Here is a 14,774-nt window from a genome sequence, read left to right as displayed (position 1 = left end):
AGATATGGATTTCCTTGTATTCCTAGGGCCCCTCGTCAGTTTTGTTGGCTTCTTATTTCCAAGTCTGAAGCGAGCAAATTTCTTCGCCTGCCGCGGAAGTAGTATATAAGTCTAGAGATTGTACCTGGCTGAGGCGAAGCTTTCGTGAACCTTTTCAATTTTTTTTCTTTCGTTGTTCATTTTTACCACTTCGGCGTCGAGATTTCTGTGTTCTATAGCAAGGCGGGCAATTCATGTAAATGAAGATGAGCGAGAATGAATCCATGAATGTGTCAAAAGGCACCTGCTACTACGCCGAGCACAACGTGACCAAGGGCGACTTCATCCCCTGCGGTAATGTCGAGCTGGGGCACTGGCCATGCTGTCATACGGGCGACGTTTGTCTGGGCTATCTCAACGGCAATGCTTGCTATGATGCCGAAAGTTGGTAACCCCTTCTCCAATCTATACATCTAAGCAGTCCCGAACCTGACCATCTGATCTCACCGAATCAGCCGGCAGCACTTACCTCGCAGGCTGCACTGATAACGATCTAACCGACAGGGCATGTCCTCACAAGTCCCTCCTGTTCTATTCTCAGCAATGGGTCGCCATGATCCAATGCTCCAAGGGGTCCGATGAGGACACGCGATGGGGCGGGTGCAAGGTGGAAGACAGCGCGACGGATCTCAAGAGGCTGCCGCAAGCGGCTAGTTGCGATCCGTATTGCTCTTCGCCTGTGTGGTTGGGGACTTCGTCGATTCCCGCATATGCCAGTTTGCCCTCCAGTGCTGGGGGCCGTATCGCATGGAGAAACGGATTCAATCCCGCAGATGTACTCACATCCTCGGTATCAGCTTCATCCACCTCGGACTCGGATTCTCTTTCAGTCTTGGACAGTCCGACGACTACAATTACACCCGATTCTGCGACGGGCACTTTCAGGATAGCAACAGCAACGGCTGTAGAATCAACCGCATCCCCAACAGTAGCAACATCATTAACATCAACACCAGCTTCAGAACAACACGACCCACTCTCAACCGCTTTGAAAGTAGGAATTGGCATAGGCGTCATCGTAGCCGCCCTCCTCATCACCGCCATATTCCTCCTCGCCCTCCTCGTCCGGCGGCGGAAAAAGAGAAACCGCATCGACCCAAATACAGACAACACCCAGCAAGACCAAAGCCAACCATATAGCCGACACTTTCTAACCCGGACATTCACATATCCAGCCAGCAACCCCATGTCGCTGGGTTCTGACGTTGCGGAATGCACGGCCGTCTTCAGATCTGAGTTACCTGCCGATGAGCCCGCCAGCGCGATGAGACAGCCGAGCAGCATGGTGATGCCGAGCTCGCCTCCGGGCTGCGATTCAGGCCGTGAATCGCCGGTGGAAGGGTGTCACGTGGATGGTATAAGTACTGTTTCGGATGAGTCGCCGTTGCCGGGTAGGACTATGGGACGGGGGAGACATGCCTCGCCGCGGCAGGAAGGGGAGCAGGTCCAGTGGGGGCCTGGGGTGCAGAGTTCTAGGGGGATGACGCCTATTTCGGAGCTTTGAGGTGGATAATACAAGTGGTTTTGTGGATTGGGACAAGGCATATGTTGGAGGAGTGAGCTCGTTGTTCGGTTCGGGTGAGGAGACAGTATGATATCGGTTCCCATAACGTAGTAAGAGGTGAAAGTAGTTTTATTGCGATGTAGTCTATTACGAGTCCATGTTACGCCACGAAACTGGATCCTATGAGATATTTAGCTTATTATTTTCTTATGAACTATACTTCCACGGCAATAAAGTGATGTGTTGGGTTGCCACGTTTCTTACCTCATGACATAAAGGTAAGAATCTCTTGTTCTTTCAATGATAGTGTTATCCGAACGCCTCGGATACATAGAGTGTTCTTTACTAGTATTTCCACCTCTTGTGCGTACTTTTATACCTATAACGTAGTCCACAAGCGAACGGGTCACCCAACCAAACGGGTCACGCCAACTAGCAAAACATGGAATTCAACACGATTTCGCAACCACAACGCCGTAAATCAATTAAAACTACTCAGAAAACTCTTGCCCAGATGATTCTATCTCTACCTGACAGGTTCGCGCATTATGCCCGGTCTTCCCGCATACGCCACAGCGCCGTTGCCGTGGCTGGCCACGATTTGATCCAGCGCTATTTCCACGCATTTCCTGCTGTACTTGCTGCGCAACGTCCTTTTGATCTTGAAGATATTGTACGTCTTGTGAATTAAGTGATCCTCCAAGCCGTACTCGTGTTTTTTTGGCCCTGCGCCGCTTGCTAATTAGAGCATTTGCCTCTCGAAGTTCCGCGACCTCAGCTTGGAGTAAAGCCATCTTATGCATAATACTCCGCGCTCCTTTCGAAAACTGATCGGTAGCATCGTAAATTGACGTCGGGGAGCTATTTTGATGCCTGTCAATTCGAGATTTAATAAATTCGGATTGCGAAGTAGCCTTGGTTGGGTTGTTTGGCGTCCGAGAAGCCCAAGGAAGGGTTTCCCGCGTAGGGGGCCGGGAGGACGTTGGAGTGTAATTTCACATCCAGCTTCTCAATAACAATATCTGGGCTTAAATGCACAAGCCCAGCCCCTTGAAAGCCTGCACGAATATTGCTTTCGGTCAGGCTCTTCTTGAACGCGTCGCAAAATGCCGGAAGAAAGTCCTCCTTTGTGATATGCGAGTCACGTAGCAGTCGGTTTGCCATATCTTCAACAGCACTTAGCCGGGGAGGAAATGCTTACGAATCTAGCTCAATTATCCTTTGAATAATCGTATTTTGTTCTAGTTTTGTTAAATTCCGACCGTTGGCTTCGATATTGCGACGTGATTGACGTTTTTGAAGACGCGCCTGGAGAGTAGTATTCGAGACTTTGTAGATTGTTGCAGCACGTCGGATACTAAGTGTTGAGTCATTTCTGATAGCCTGAGTTGCAAGGAGTAATTGAGATTATTTTTGAGCAGAATCCATCGAGAATTAGTTGCGTGGTAAAGTTAGGAAGTTTAGTTCTATTTTTTGCTACGGGCCTGACCCGTTCGCTTGTGGACTAAGTTACAAATTTATATGTTCATAGGTTTTGGTACGTTGAAAACACTAGAACGTAGGAGAAGAGGCTTAGTATTATAGGGCAGTTCACACGCTACTATTTAAGAAGCCAGAAGTGTACTTTGGCCTCGTCGCCAGCGTTCAAGCTGTGCATTTAGATACAGCAATAAATGCCGCGTTTTAGGGTACTACCCGGACGGGACATAGTACCGCCCAGTTTGCTAGCGGCTTCAGCGCAATCTTACCCCAGAACAATCTCGCATCCCACTTCGCATCAGAGGCCATTTAGTATTGATTTCTGCATAGATCTCAATTCGTCTAGTGTATCCCGGGCATACCCCAAGACGAATCCTGTTACCGCGACTCGACATCAAAATATTTCGTAGCGGCGCTTGGGAGCTGCCTTGTGACATCGCAACATATTGCCAAATATTAACGGCAGGGCACACGTAGCCGCGCAGCCAGCCCAGAGCCTTGTTGACCACCTATGGACAACCAGGCTGCAGTAAATGCAAGCCTTTGCACTTATACCCAATATGCTCTTCAACCATAGTTATGGCGGCAACGGGTTAACAGTATTAGTACGACGGTGCAAGCGGCAGGCAGAATACCGGAAGTGCGTACATAAGAACTGCGTACGAAATTTGTTGGTCGCCAAAGCGGGGATTAATCGGATCAGGTTGCCGAAAACCTCCACCTGTACTACAAGCGCTTCACAACGCCGAGTGAGTCAGCATGCGTATGAATCTCATCGATCCTACGGCCGCAGCCGTCCGTTTTCCGACTTCCCTTCAAACATCATCCTTCAACCCATACACCATCCAACCCTTTCTTGCATAAGCCCGTCTCGAAAGGTTTCCTCAACTCGCTGTAAGTCCAATCCTAATCGTTCCCTCGGAAAGAATGGGTTCATTTATACCCAAACAGGACGCAGACATCGCGCCATTGCCATCCAAGGATGTCCTCCTCAGCCTGCGATCTGGCAAAATCCGCCCTCTCGGCGGTGTGACCATCCGGTCAGCAATTAATAAGAACCCACGTAAAGGCAAAGTGAAAGTCACCCGGACGGGATTGGTTGGCGATGAGATGCAATATGAAATGCACGGCGGGTCCGAAAAGGCCCTGCACCAATACTGCGCGAGTCACTACCAGAAGTGGAACGAAGAGATTCACAACCGGGAACATCTGTTCAAGATAGGCGGTTTTGGCGAAAACTTGTCGACTGCGTTGCTTTCGGAGGACAATGTCTGCATTGGCGACAAGTTCCGGCTCGGGCCCGAGGTTATCGTGGAAGTCAGCGAACCTCGATGTCCCTGTTTTAAGCTAAACCATCGCTTCGAGTACAAGAAAGCATCAACGATGGCCCAGAACAGCGGGCGCACTGGATGGTATCTTCGAGTCTTGCAGGAGGGTCATCTGCAAGAAGGGGATGAGTTTGAGCTCATTGAGCGCATCAACCCTCATTGGTCCATCTCCAGAGTCCAGAAATACCTTTTTCACGAAGTAAACGACCTCGAGGCGGCTGCTGAAATGAGCCAGCTGCCTCGTCTTGGCGATGAGACGGCCGAAACCTTTCGCAGCCGCCTGATCAAGGGCGCCGAGGATATGAGTGGTCGGCTTGAGGGAGATCGCATCCCGGTCGTCTGGAAATCCTACAGGCTTGTCGAGAAGATTGTGTTGACCCCGAGGGTGAAGAAATTCGTCTTTGAGGTCGACCAAACCAGCACCGATATTGATGATATCCAACTTGGACGCTTCCCACACGTGCGGCTTCAGTTTGGCCCCAACCACAGCTTCTCGCGGGCCTACTCTGTTGTCTCTGGCGATATGGGACGATTCGAGCTGGGTGTAGCACGGGATGATAAGTCTAGAGGCGGCTCGATTTATCTCCACGACAACGTACGAATCGGCAATTCCATCAAGGTTGCCAAAGGACATACAGCGGAGGGAGCTTTGCGGTCGAGCTGCATTGATAATACGGCGAGTCAGAAACATGTCTTCATCATTGGAGGCATAGGCGTCACAGCATTCCTTCAGGAGATTGCGACCATCTCAAAGACATCAGCAGATCTTGAAATCCACTACGCGGTGCGCAGCAAGAATGAAGCCGCATACCTGAACCTTCTACCTCCCAATCGAACGACAGTCTACGCCAATAACGAGGGACAACGGTTAGACCTCAACAAAATCGTGCCTGTAACTGAAAATGGCGGAGTCAAAGCCATGATCTACTGCTGTGGACCAAGTTCACTCATGGAAGCATGCCGTAACCTGACATTTAAACGACGGTATCCACAATCGTCGACGCACTTTGAAGATTTTGGCGGCGCGACCACGGGAACTGGCGATCCATTTGAGGCCGAGATCAAGTCGACGGGCCAGGTGTTGCAGGTGCCTCGGAAGAAGTCTCTGCTGCAGATCCTCAACGACGCTGGGTTTGAGATCGAGTCTTCTTGTCAAGTTGGGAATTGTGGAATGTGTATGGTGGACTATTGCAAAGGCGAGGTTGAGCACCGGGGTTTTGCATTGGAGGAAGAGCAGAAAGCTGGTACTATGTTGAGCTGTGTTAGTCGTGGGAAGGGGAGAATCATTGTGAATTGTTAGTGTTGTCAACTTTGTTAGTCGAGTGCTAGTCGCTCCAGAGGAACTCAATTCTACCCTTATTTCATTGGATGGTATCGCAGGGAAACGGCGATTCGCAGTCTCTAGTCGCGGAACTTGCAACTGCCGTCCTAGAATTATGTATAGTCTTGTCCCGCGACGAATGCCATTTCTCAGCACATCGTGGATACTCTAAACCATTTGGAGACGTAACATCGGCAACTAATGGCATCTTCAAGCCATACACCTATCTGTCCGGCATTGTTGAGCGGCTACGGCCGCCGCATCTATTCTCCAACGCCGTCACATGCCACCGGACGATGCAGGGTCTCTTATGCCTCGTGTAACCTTTTATTTAGGGAGATCTGCAAAGTCTTGCGGGGGGATTAACAAGTGCGCCTAGCACCCTTTTCTCGGGCGTCGGCCGCCATGCGACTTCGTAGATTTTCTCATCCTCAAGCCAATGACGATGCGCATCACCCCACCAAAAGACTCTGGAGATGCCCCTCCCCCGCGTGAGTCCTTTGATTCTAGGTGGGCCCAACGCGGAAGGAGTCTCTGCAACGACGTCCTCTTGCAGCTATGAATCGGCCTATGTATTAGTACACTTCTTGTGATCGATCGTCTCGCATTAGTGGTACGATCATACTTTCCAGCTCATTGCCTTTATCCGTTGATGGAGGTTTCAATTGCCATACCGCAGGCTCTGTTTATAAACCGTCATCGTTCTCTGACAAACCGTCAGCCCTTGCCTCACTTCGAACGACAATACATTGCATACTGGCAGTGAATTGTTACTTTATGTTTGTAACGATTAGTCCAAGACAGGAAGTAGCTTGAATTTTTAGGTATTTTTGAACACGTTTAGAAGATATCGACCCAGCCCTCACATCATGGAGACCCAGGTCTGGATACCATTTAGCCCAAACGACCCATTGACGACAACCGCCAACATGTCGGATCCCAAGGAGCGGTTCTACCGCCACTTTCAAACGGAGATCACTGGTATGATCTAGAACCTATGCTTTCCACTTGGCCTCCCTCACTCTCGGTGCACACTGCTGACGGTCCAACCAGCCATCCAGGACCAGATCGAAGACCTTGGCACTCTCTCCTCTGTTGGCGGCGAGCGACAAGACTGTGTCGACACCATCTTAGCCGGAATATCCCGCCTCTCTAATGAAGTTACCGACGCCCTCGACTATGTCCCCGCCTACGACCAACGCGCCTACGCTCAAGCCCTCAAAGCCTTGACAGAGAAACTCAACGAAGCCACGAGTAAATTCGCACCGAAGTCACGCTTCCAGTTCAAGCCACGAGCCGCCAAGTCCACAAATACCACCACCCTCTCGGCCTCCGAAACCGTCCAACAACCACAACATGACCCCCGCCGACTATTCCACGAAGCCTCCCCCGATAATAATGAGCCTGCGGCAGACGGCACAGACAGCGCGGCCGAAGGCCGAGACGGGCTGGGCGTCATGCCAGGTCTGAGACGGAATTACAACGAAGAAATCGCGCGACCTGAGCTAAAAGCCGGCGTTAGGAAGCCATCCTTCTCGTCAGCCAAGAATATCGCTATATACGACCAAACTGGGCTGCATATCATGCTCCCTTCTTCCGCATCGCATGCGACGTCATCGGGCTCGCTGACGAACCTTGATGAGTGTATCGTGGACATGACGGTGCCGACAAGCGGGAGCATGGGGGCGCCCTTTGCAGGGCTGGCGATCAAGGATGTGAAGAAGAGTTTGTTGGTTTGCGGAACGGTGGCGGGACCTGTCCATATCACGGGGGTCAAGGATAGTGTGGTAGTTGTGGCGGCGAGGCAGGTCAGGGTGCATGAGTGTGAGCGTGTGGATGTGTATTTACATTGTCGGAGTCATCCCATTATTGAGGACTGCAAGGGAATGCAGTTTGCGCCGTTGCCGGAGTGCTATGTAAGTGCGGAAGATATCTCAGAAGATGGGTTTACTGACTGTACGACAGATGAACAATCTGGATGCAGCCAACAATCAATGGGATCAAGTCGATGACTTCAAGTGGCTGAAGACTGAACCTTCACCGAACTGGAGTCTGATGTCGGAGGAGAAGCGCATCCCCCGAGAATTGTGGGAGAAGACGCTTAGCAACCCGACTTTGTGCGCAAGTAATATCTTGAAGAAGGCAAGCGTCGTTTGAGGGGCGCTCTTTGAGATGTCACGAGCATTGCCAGTTTTGACCATGGATTTGAGATTGGGAAATGAAATAATCTTCATCATACTAGAACAGCGTTGTACCTGTACTCTACGAACGTAACATTGGAAAGGGTACTGGGACTTTCGCCTCGCCTAGTGATTCTGATCGTGACCGTAACGCGTAACGCCTGTCTGACCAAGAGCTTGACTGCTAACGTCACTATCACTCCTACATGTTAGGCCCTTCTGAGGTCGAGTCTGCTACAGATACCTTCCAGAACTCCTCCGCTCTGGACGGCTTGTTCAATCTATATGTTACCATTGGGTGGTAAAATGATTCTGCCGACGTATCCAGTGGGTCCTGTGGTGACGGTGATTTTATGGACGTCCAGATCTCCATACCTTCTTAAGTGTTCTCGGGGTTGTTCGCATCGGAATTTCCGTGAATGTTCCCGGTGACGAAACCTTCGACATGTCCGTAGACAACCTCGCTGGTATCCCTATCACGTGTTCTGACGATGCTCGCGTCTTCCTTTCGTTCCGCAGAGTTGTTCATTCCTGCATCCGATCCTCGTCCCTGCCCTGCCCGGCAAACCCCAGCCCCTTCTCCCTGAGCAAGTTGAGCTGCTCCCTCTGCCGCCGTATCTTGTCCTCCAGCTGCCGCATTTCCTCCTCCTGTTCCGCCATCGTTCGGTCCATGTCGGGAAGCGTCTTAATCTGCGCCCGCGCCTTCTGCAGCTTGTGCTTCAAGTGGTCCGTCGCAGCGGGGACTTCGCGTAGCGACAGCTCGCCGTTCGTGTTCTGTGAGTTGGAGGGGGTGGGCGCTGCTGCGGGGGTCTGCCCGCTACCGCCGCCGCTGGCGTTGGGGAGAGTCACAGGCGTGCGGAGGCGCGTGAGTATCGAAGCGAGTTTGGTGATGGTGTCGAGGGCGTCAGGGCTGAGGGTCGCCGGTAGGCCGAGGGGGGTTTTCGGGTCGTTGGTCATGGTCGAAGAAGAGATTATTGGCACTGTCATGTAGATGCAATGGTCACGGAAGATGCTGGTGAAGTGTGACTGCGAACCCCAAGAGGCTGGTTAGAGTTCGCGTCCGATGTTGAAATTGGACGGGAAAGAGTTGGTCGCTTTCGCCATGCGAAGTCAAGGTTAAAGTTGACTCATTTGGGAAGATCAATTGGACGTAGCCCCGACTCGAAATCAATCAGCCTCGCGCCAAAAGGCCATTGAGTTTGCGCAAAGAGCTGGCCGTTTGGTTCGACACTTTTCGATCTTACAGTGCTTACTACCTGACGTTAGAATGGTTTGAAACAGAGACTGTGCACTAGTCCAGAATCGGCCGATTCCGCATGGCGTATAAGCGAGTATGTAGACCGCACGCAAATAGCATGACAACGACTTAGGAAGTCGCAGCCTTGCTTTTTTTTTCGTACAGGAGGCCCGATTGTCTGATTTGCTACTGGTGCTGTAGTTACCCCTCCATTGGCGGTGTCAGCCAAGGACGATCTGTCAACGGCTTCAGGACACAAGAACTGCTCGTGATTTATCGAAAGTTCCACTGAACAGAATCATCATACTTATGGGAACTATAATCTCAAGATACTTAGGCTATCTACGAGTGTCAAAATACGGTTATTTAAGTGAAAGTAACGTAATCTATTCCTGGTGGCAGCTTCTGCAGATCAGACCAGCAATGCGTGAATAGCGCGCGCCGCAAAAAAATACCCCACCATCATCCCACCATCGGGAAGTTTCAACACACGTCGTCACAGGCTTCTTCGCTCCTCGTTCGGTCTCTCCTGAATAAAATCACGCAACGATTGGATACTTAAACGTGTCTCTATCCTAGAGCTTGTCTGCAATCCTAAGTCCAACTTCTTCATAAACTACAGACACATTCTCCTTCACAATGGCAAAGACAGATCAGAAAGCATGCCTCATTGTCATCGACGGCTGGGGTATCCCCTCGGCTGACTCCCCTCCCGAAGGTGATGCCATCGCGGCTGCCGAAACCCCAGTCATGGACAAGCTGTCCAAGGACACGGCCGGCTTCACTGAGCTCGAAGCCTCGTCTCTCGCAGTAGGCCTTCCCGAAGGGCTCATGGGCAACTCTGAGGTCGGACACTTGAACATTGGTGCTGGCCGTGTTGTCTGGCAAGACGTCGTTCGCATCGACCAAACGATCAAGAAGGGCGAGTTCGCCAACACTCCAGTCATCAAAAAGACGCTCGAGTCGGCCAAGAGCCGCGGCCGCCTCCACCTGTGTGGTCTCGTCTCCCACGGTGGAGTTCACTCCAAGCAAGACCATCTCTACGCTCTCCTCAAAGCGGCAAAGGCTGTTGGTATCCCCAAGGTCTTCGTTCACTTCTTTGGCGATGGCCGCGACACCGACCCTAAGTCTGGTGCTGCATACATGGAGGAGCTGATTGGCAAGATGAAGGAGATTGGCGTTGGTCAAATCGCAACAGTCGTCGGTCGCTACTATGCCATGGACCGGGACAAGAGATGGGAGCGAGTCGAGCTTGCCATGAAGGGGATGATCCTGGGCGAGGGTGAGGAGAGCAACGACCCGGTCAAGACGGTCAAGGAGCGATACGAGAAGGGTGAGAACGACGAGTTCCTGAAGCCCATTGTGGTTGGCGGCAAGGAGGGTCGTATCCAGGACGGCGATGACGTTTTCTTCTTCAACTACCGATCCGACCGTGTTCGACAGATTACCCAGCTTCTGGGTGGTGTTGACCGCTCCCCTCGACCCGACTTCCCCTACCCTAAAATCAACCTCGTCACTATGACACAATACAAGGGCGAATACCCCTTCGAGATTGCCTTCGAGCCCCAACGCATGGATAACGTGCTTGCAGAGTGGCTCGGTAAGCAAAGTGTTGAGCAGGTCCACGTGGCTGAGACGGAGAAGTATGCCCACGTCACATTCTTCTTCAACGGAGGTGTCGAGAAGGCGTTTGCCCTTGAGACTCGTGACGAGTCTCAAGATCTGGTCCCGTCCAATAAGAGCGTGGCAACCTACGACAAGGCACCCGAGATGAGTGCCGCTGGCGTTGCCACGCAGGTTTGCAAGCGCATGGCAGAGCAGAAGTTCCCCTTCGTCATGAACAACTTCGCACCGCCGGACATGGTTGGCCATACCGGTGTGTACGAGGCCGCCATCATTGGCTGCGCGACTACGGACAAGGCCATCGGCACTATTCTTGAAGGCTGCAAGAAGGAGGGATACATCCTGTTCATCACCTCTGACCACGGCAATGCCGAGGAGATGAAGTTCCCCGATGGCAAGCCCAAGACCTCGCACACAACCAACAAGGTTCCCTTCATCATGGCCAACGCGCCCAAAGGCTGGAGCCTCAAGCAGAGTGACGAGGCTGTATTGGGTGATGTGGCGCCTACGATTTTGGCCGCCATGGGTCTGCCTCAGCCCGAGGACATGACGGGTTCCAGCTTGTTGGTTAAGGCATAGACGGCATAGAGGAAACCGGTTGGAAGTGGAAACTAAATGAGGTGACGCGTTACGATAGAAACTATAGAGGAAAAGGTGAATAATTGGCGTAGGAAAAGGAATACCACATTTATACTTGCAAAATTACCACTGAAGAACCCAGGCACGCCTTTGGAATCGTGATCCACCATGCATCTTACACGATCAGACCTTAGGACGCAGCAGGACAGACGCTTTGTTGCGAAATTGAGTACAGCCACAAACTTAAGTGTGTTCCAAAGAAAAGAAAGTTGGTTCTGATCAATATTGTTTGGCCATCAAGGGACATTCATTAGATTAGTGAGGAGCCGCCAGGAACACGCTTCACTTTATATCGGTTTATCGCATAACAGAGGGTTATTCATTATGCCACTCAGACCGACGTCAGGCGCTAAACCATTTTGAGCTCTCCGCCCACAATCGAAATCTTCAACTTCAACAGCCCCGCCAACCACCTGCGCTTTTGATTATCTCTAACTTCAAGACTTTCTAATCCCAGCCCACATCGTCGCCCATCATGGAAGGCGAGGACCCCCAAGAGCGGCCCGACTACATCTCGAGCATTATCAATGGGCTCGAGCGATACAATCCCGAGGCTGTCGGCACCCTCGAGGACTACCTGCGTGCGCAGTGCGAGCAGAGATATTGCGACATGAACGCTAACCGGACACTGTTGAAACTGTGAGTTGTGCCTTCTCCTCTTTGCTTCATTTATGCTTGGAAATGCGGATTGGAATGACGACTTATGTCAACGTTTCCTATTACCTGACTGCTGGCGCTTGAATCACGTCGGCCCACTGAAGTTATTCGTTATTAGCTCTATCTGACCTTCCGCTTCCATACTTGCTATTGCTGTCGCTGCTCTGTTATCATGCTTGCCTAGTCCAGACAGCTTTGGCTAACAGTTCTACGAACGCCAGATACCAACTTAACCCCGACCGCCTGAAGGATGAAGTCATCACCAACATCCTCGTCAAGGCCATGACCTGTTTCCCCTCCCCTCAGTTCTCACTCGCCCTGCACATCATCCCTCCCTCTATCCTGGCACCGACGTCCCGCGGCGAGCTGCCCGAGGCCATTTCCAAGCTCCGCGAACTTGACACCCAGCTGCAAGGCGCACAATACGCCCGCTTCTGGGCCACTCTTGACAGCGACGACCTGTACGCCGATCTGGTAGCCGACATTGACGGCTTTGAGGAGCTGATTCGCATCCGCACTGCAACACTAGCGAGCCACGCCTTCCGCGAGATTGAGATTAGCGTCCTCGCTGAATGGCTGGGTCTGGATGAGGCCGCGGCGACCAAGTTCGTCACGGAGACGGCAGGCTGGAAAATTGAGGACGGACAGGTGAAGGTGCCGCGGAACGCTGAAAATGAGGCCAAGAAGGCCGAGGTCAGGGAGGATGTCAACGTGGAAATGTTCTCGAGAATTGTCCGGAGGGCATGGGAAGAGACGGCTTAGAGAGGGGCACTTCATGGCGACTTGCATTGGGCTACTTAAAAGGCGTTCAGGGTGTAATTTGTAACCGCCGATGAATGATCGACGAACCTCGTTTACTTGACCGTGGATAGAGTACGGATTTGAGAAGACATGACAGACATGATTTCTCATCTACTCCGGTTGATAAGTGACCATACATGTAGTCTCATATCGGCATAATCCAGTTGGTCTCGTTATGATGGCGGTGCTACAAGCATTGGTGCCAATATTGGCGAGGTCAATGCTACCTTCGCACTTTAAGGACCTTCTCAGACTATGGGCTAGGCGCTAAGGCTGAGAGTCAACGCTGGTATGTTCCGGATTTGTTATATCCGAAAACCATACCTTGCGCAACTCAAGGTCGTAGCCTGTTTGGGTTTGAGTCCACGTCTCTGAAGATGGCAGGTCAGATTTTGATGTGACCACAACTTGGACCGCCTACCGATCAATAGAGCTCACCACCAGCGGTTATGCCATAAAGACAAAGGATTGCTTCTCGGAAGGAAAGACAGAGCTGAAGTGCTCCTTCGCCTTACCGTTAGTTTCAAAGAGCACATAATATTAGCAACGCGTGGCAACATGATTGGCTCCCGAGGTCAGTTTAGACTTACAGCCTTACACGCAGGAAGGGTTGTTACCAAACTCCTCATCCGCCGACTCATCATTCCAAAAATGAGCATTGAGCTCGGCACACGGCTCTTAAGGCCCCCCAGACTTCACTTCACTGCTGCCGTTGCTTGGACCTGTGGCATGGGAGGGATTTTAGAAGTCTCCCGAAGGATGCAGAATCCCCAACGGAAGAATGCTCGATATTTCACCAACAGTGTTGTGTAAAGCGGGAGAAAAAATGGCACTGTGCCAAAACCGTCGTAGCTCTTGCTAGCATTATCGAAATTCCTGGATGATTATTTAGTGCATCAGTATTGACGTCACTTTTCCATCCAAGTTAGGCCGAAATATACGACACAGGCGGCAAACATGGTGGACAAGCCGTGCTTATTATCAAGTTCTGCTCGCATTCACTTCGATATCTCTAGGCATACTCGTCACTATATATTTTGTGAGAACAAGGTCCTTGGTATGGTCCAATGCTGACAGTGACGAACAGCTAGGAGCGCTACGGGCATGCCAAACAAACTTTGCCAAAGATAAGGCCTTCGCCATGCACGGGGTGCTAAAAGGCGTCGGCGTATCCGGATCGAACCCAGATGACAGCAGGTCGCTTGGCGAGGTATACCATGTGTTATTTCTTTACCTTCTACGATATCCAACCAGAAATGCCTCCACGAGCGGAATTGGCATACGTATACCAGCATATAGATCTATACGATGCATCCTTTCCGGAACCACCGATGAATATTGGGATCTCTCCACGCAGTGGTGCGCTCTCATCTTGTCCCAACCACCCAAAGCCGACGACCCAGACACAACGCAAGAGATCATGGATAGCTTGAAAGAAAGTTTCAAGTGCCTCCAATACACCCGATTGCCCCAACCGACTCGCTGGCAGAAGACACTCTTCGCCTCGAATACCGACCACATTGGCTCAAATCCCCCCATGCGTCACCAAGAGATAGGCTGGCGCTTTTAGGTGTTTGTACCCATGGTGTTGCAAAAACCAACTATAATCAGCCAGACACATCCGAAGTCGTTGGTCTGGCTTTTGTCATTAGAATTATGGACTTTTCAATGCTCAACGAGTCATAATTCGGCAGTGACTTGCGGGCGATTTATTTCATTTGATCATGAAAAGGGAGGCAGTAAAACTCAACAGTCAAGGCATGTGATTTTCTTAGTGGTGGTCGATATTGTAATGAGAAATCAACTTCCATGGTAATTGTTGTGCATTTCATTGTATGTTGGGGCAACTACAGGACTCATTGCAAGAATAGATTTCTGTATCGTATGTCAACTTCCTGGTATAAACTGCAGAAGCAACTAGCCAAAAGTAATGGTTCTTTGGAATTATGAAGCCTGTTAAAACCAT

The 14,774-nt window shown here is 51.1% G+C and overlaps 7 protein-coding genes across 7 annotated transcripts; 6 read left to right on the top strand and 1 right to left on the bottom strand.

The window, feature by feature from the left end:
- Positions 1 to 245: 245 nt before the first annotated feature.
- Positions 246 to 565, top strand: BCR38DRAFT_352477 (uncharacterized protein; the record flags this gene model as incomplete). Its single annotated transcript, XM_040856710.1, has 2 exons — positions 246 to 423; positions 495 to 565. Coding segments are annotated over 2 exons (249 nt in total), but the record flags the coding sequence as incomplete, so codon positions are not given.
- A 3,150-nt stretch (positions 566 to 3,715) lies between these two features.
- BCR38DRAFT_446589 (pyruvate kinase-like protein) lies at positions 3,716 to 5,778 on the top strand. Its single transcript, XM_040861099.1, has one exon. The coding sequence runs from the start codon at positions 3,950 to 3,952 to the stop codon at positions 5,648 to 5,650; it is 1,701 nt and encodes a 566-aa protein (XP_040711607.1). The 5' UTR covers positions 3,716 to 3,949; the 3' UTR covers positions 5,651 to 5,778.
- An 822-nt stretch (positions 5,779 to 6,600) lies between these two features.
- BCR38DRAFT_352349 (tubulin binding cofactor C-domain-containing protein) lies at positions 6,601 to 7,828 on the top strand (the record flags this gene model as incomplete). Its single annotated transcript, XM_040856702.1, has 3 exons — positions 6,601 to 6,652; positions 6,725 to 7,587; positions 7,637 to 7,828. The coding sequence occupies 3 exons, from the start codon at positions 6,601 to 6,603 to the stop codon at positions 7,826 to 7,828; spliced, it is 1,107 nt and encodes a 368-aa protein (XP_040711606.1).
- A 548-nt stretch (positions 7,829 to 8,376) lies between these two features.
- BCR38DRAFT_352398 (RNA polymerase II transcription mediator complex subunit 9-domain-containing protein) lies at positions 8,377 to 8,808 on the bottom strand (the record flags this gene model as incomplete). Its single annotated transcript, XM_040856704.1, has 1 exon — positions 8,377 to 8,808. One exon carries the CDS (start codon positions 8,806 to 8,808, stop codon positions 8,377 to 8,379), a length of 432 nt encoding a protein of 143 aa, XP_040711605.1.
- A 557-nt stretch (positions 8,809 to 9,365) lies between these two features.
- On the top strand, positions 9,366 to 11,664 carry BCR38DRAFT_446585 (BPG-independent). The gene has a single exon (XM_040861098.1). The coding sequence runs from the start codon at positions 9,728 to 9,730 to the stop codon at positions 11,288 to 11,290; it is 1,563 nt and encodes a 520-aa protein (XP_040711604.1). The 5' UTR covers positions 9,366 to 9,727; the 3' UTR covers positions 11,291 to 11,664.
- Positions 11,665 to 11,757: 93 nt separating this feature from the next.
- On the top strand, positions 11,758 to 12,769 carry BCR38DRAFT_477630 (COP9 signalosome; the record flags this gene model as incomplete). The annotated part of the gene is made up of 2 exons (XM_040863082.1): positions 11,758 to 11,989; positions 12,214 to 12,769. Exons 1-2 carry the CDS (start codon positions 11,826 to 11,828, stop codon positions 12,767 to 12,769), a joined length of 720 nt encoding a protein of 239 aa, XP_040711603.1. The 5' UTR covers positions 11,758 to 11,825.
- A 1,180-nt stretch (positions 12,770 to 13,949) lies between these two features.
- Positions 13,950 to 14,378, top strand: BCR38DRAFT_413108 (uncharacterized protein; the record flags this gene model as incomplete). The annotated part of the gene is made up of 1 exon (XM_040858792.1): positions 13,950 to 14,378. The coding sequence occupies one exon, from the start codon at positions 13,950 to 13,952 to the stop codon at positions 14,376 to 14,378; it is 429 nt and encodes a 142-aa protein (XP_040711602.1).
- Positions 14,379 to 14,774: the final 396 nt, after the last annotated feature.

The sequence above is a fragment of the Pseudomassariella vexata genome, assembly GCF_002105095.1.
Source record: "Pseudomassariella vexata strain CBS 129021 chromosome Unknown BCR38scaffold_15, whole genome shotgun sequence".
NCBI lineage: Eukaryota > Fungi > Ascomycota > Sordariomycetes > Amphisphaeriales > Pseudomassariaceae > Pseudomassariella > Pseudomassariella vexata.
Note: the sequence above shows the minus strand (reverse complement) of the source record. Positions and strands in the feature narration are given on the sequence as shown.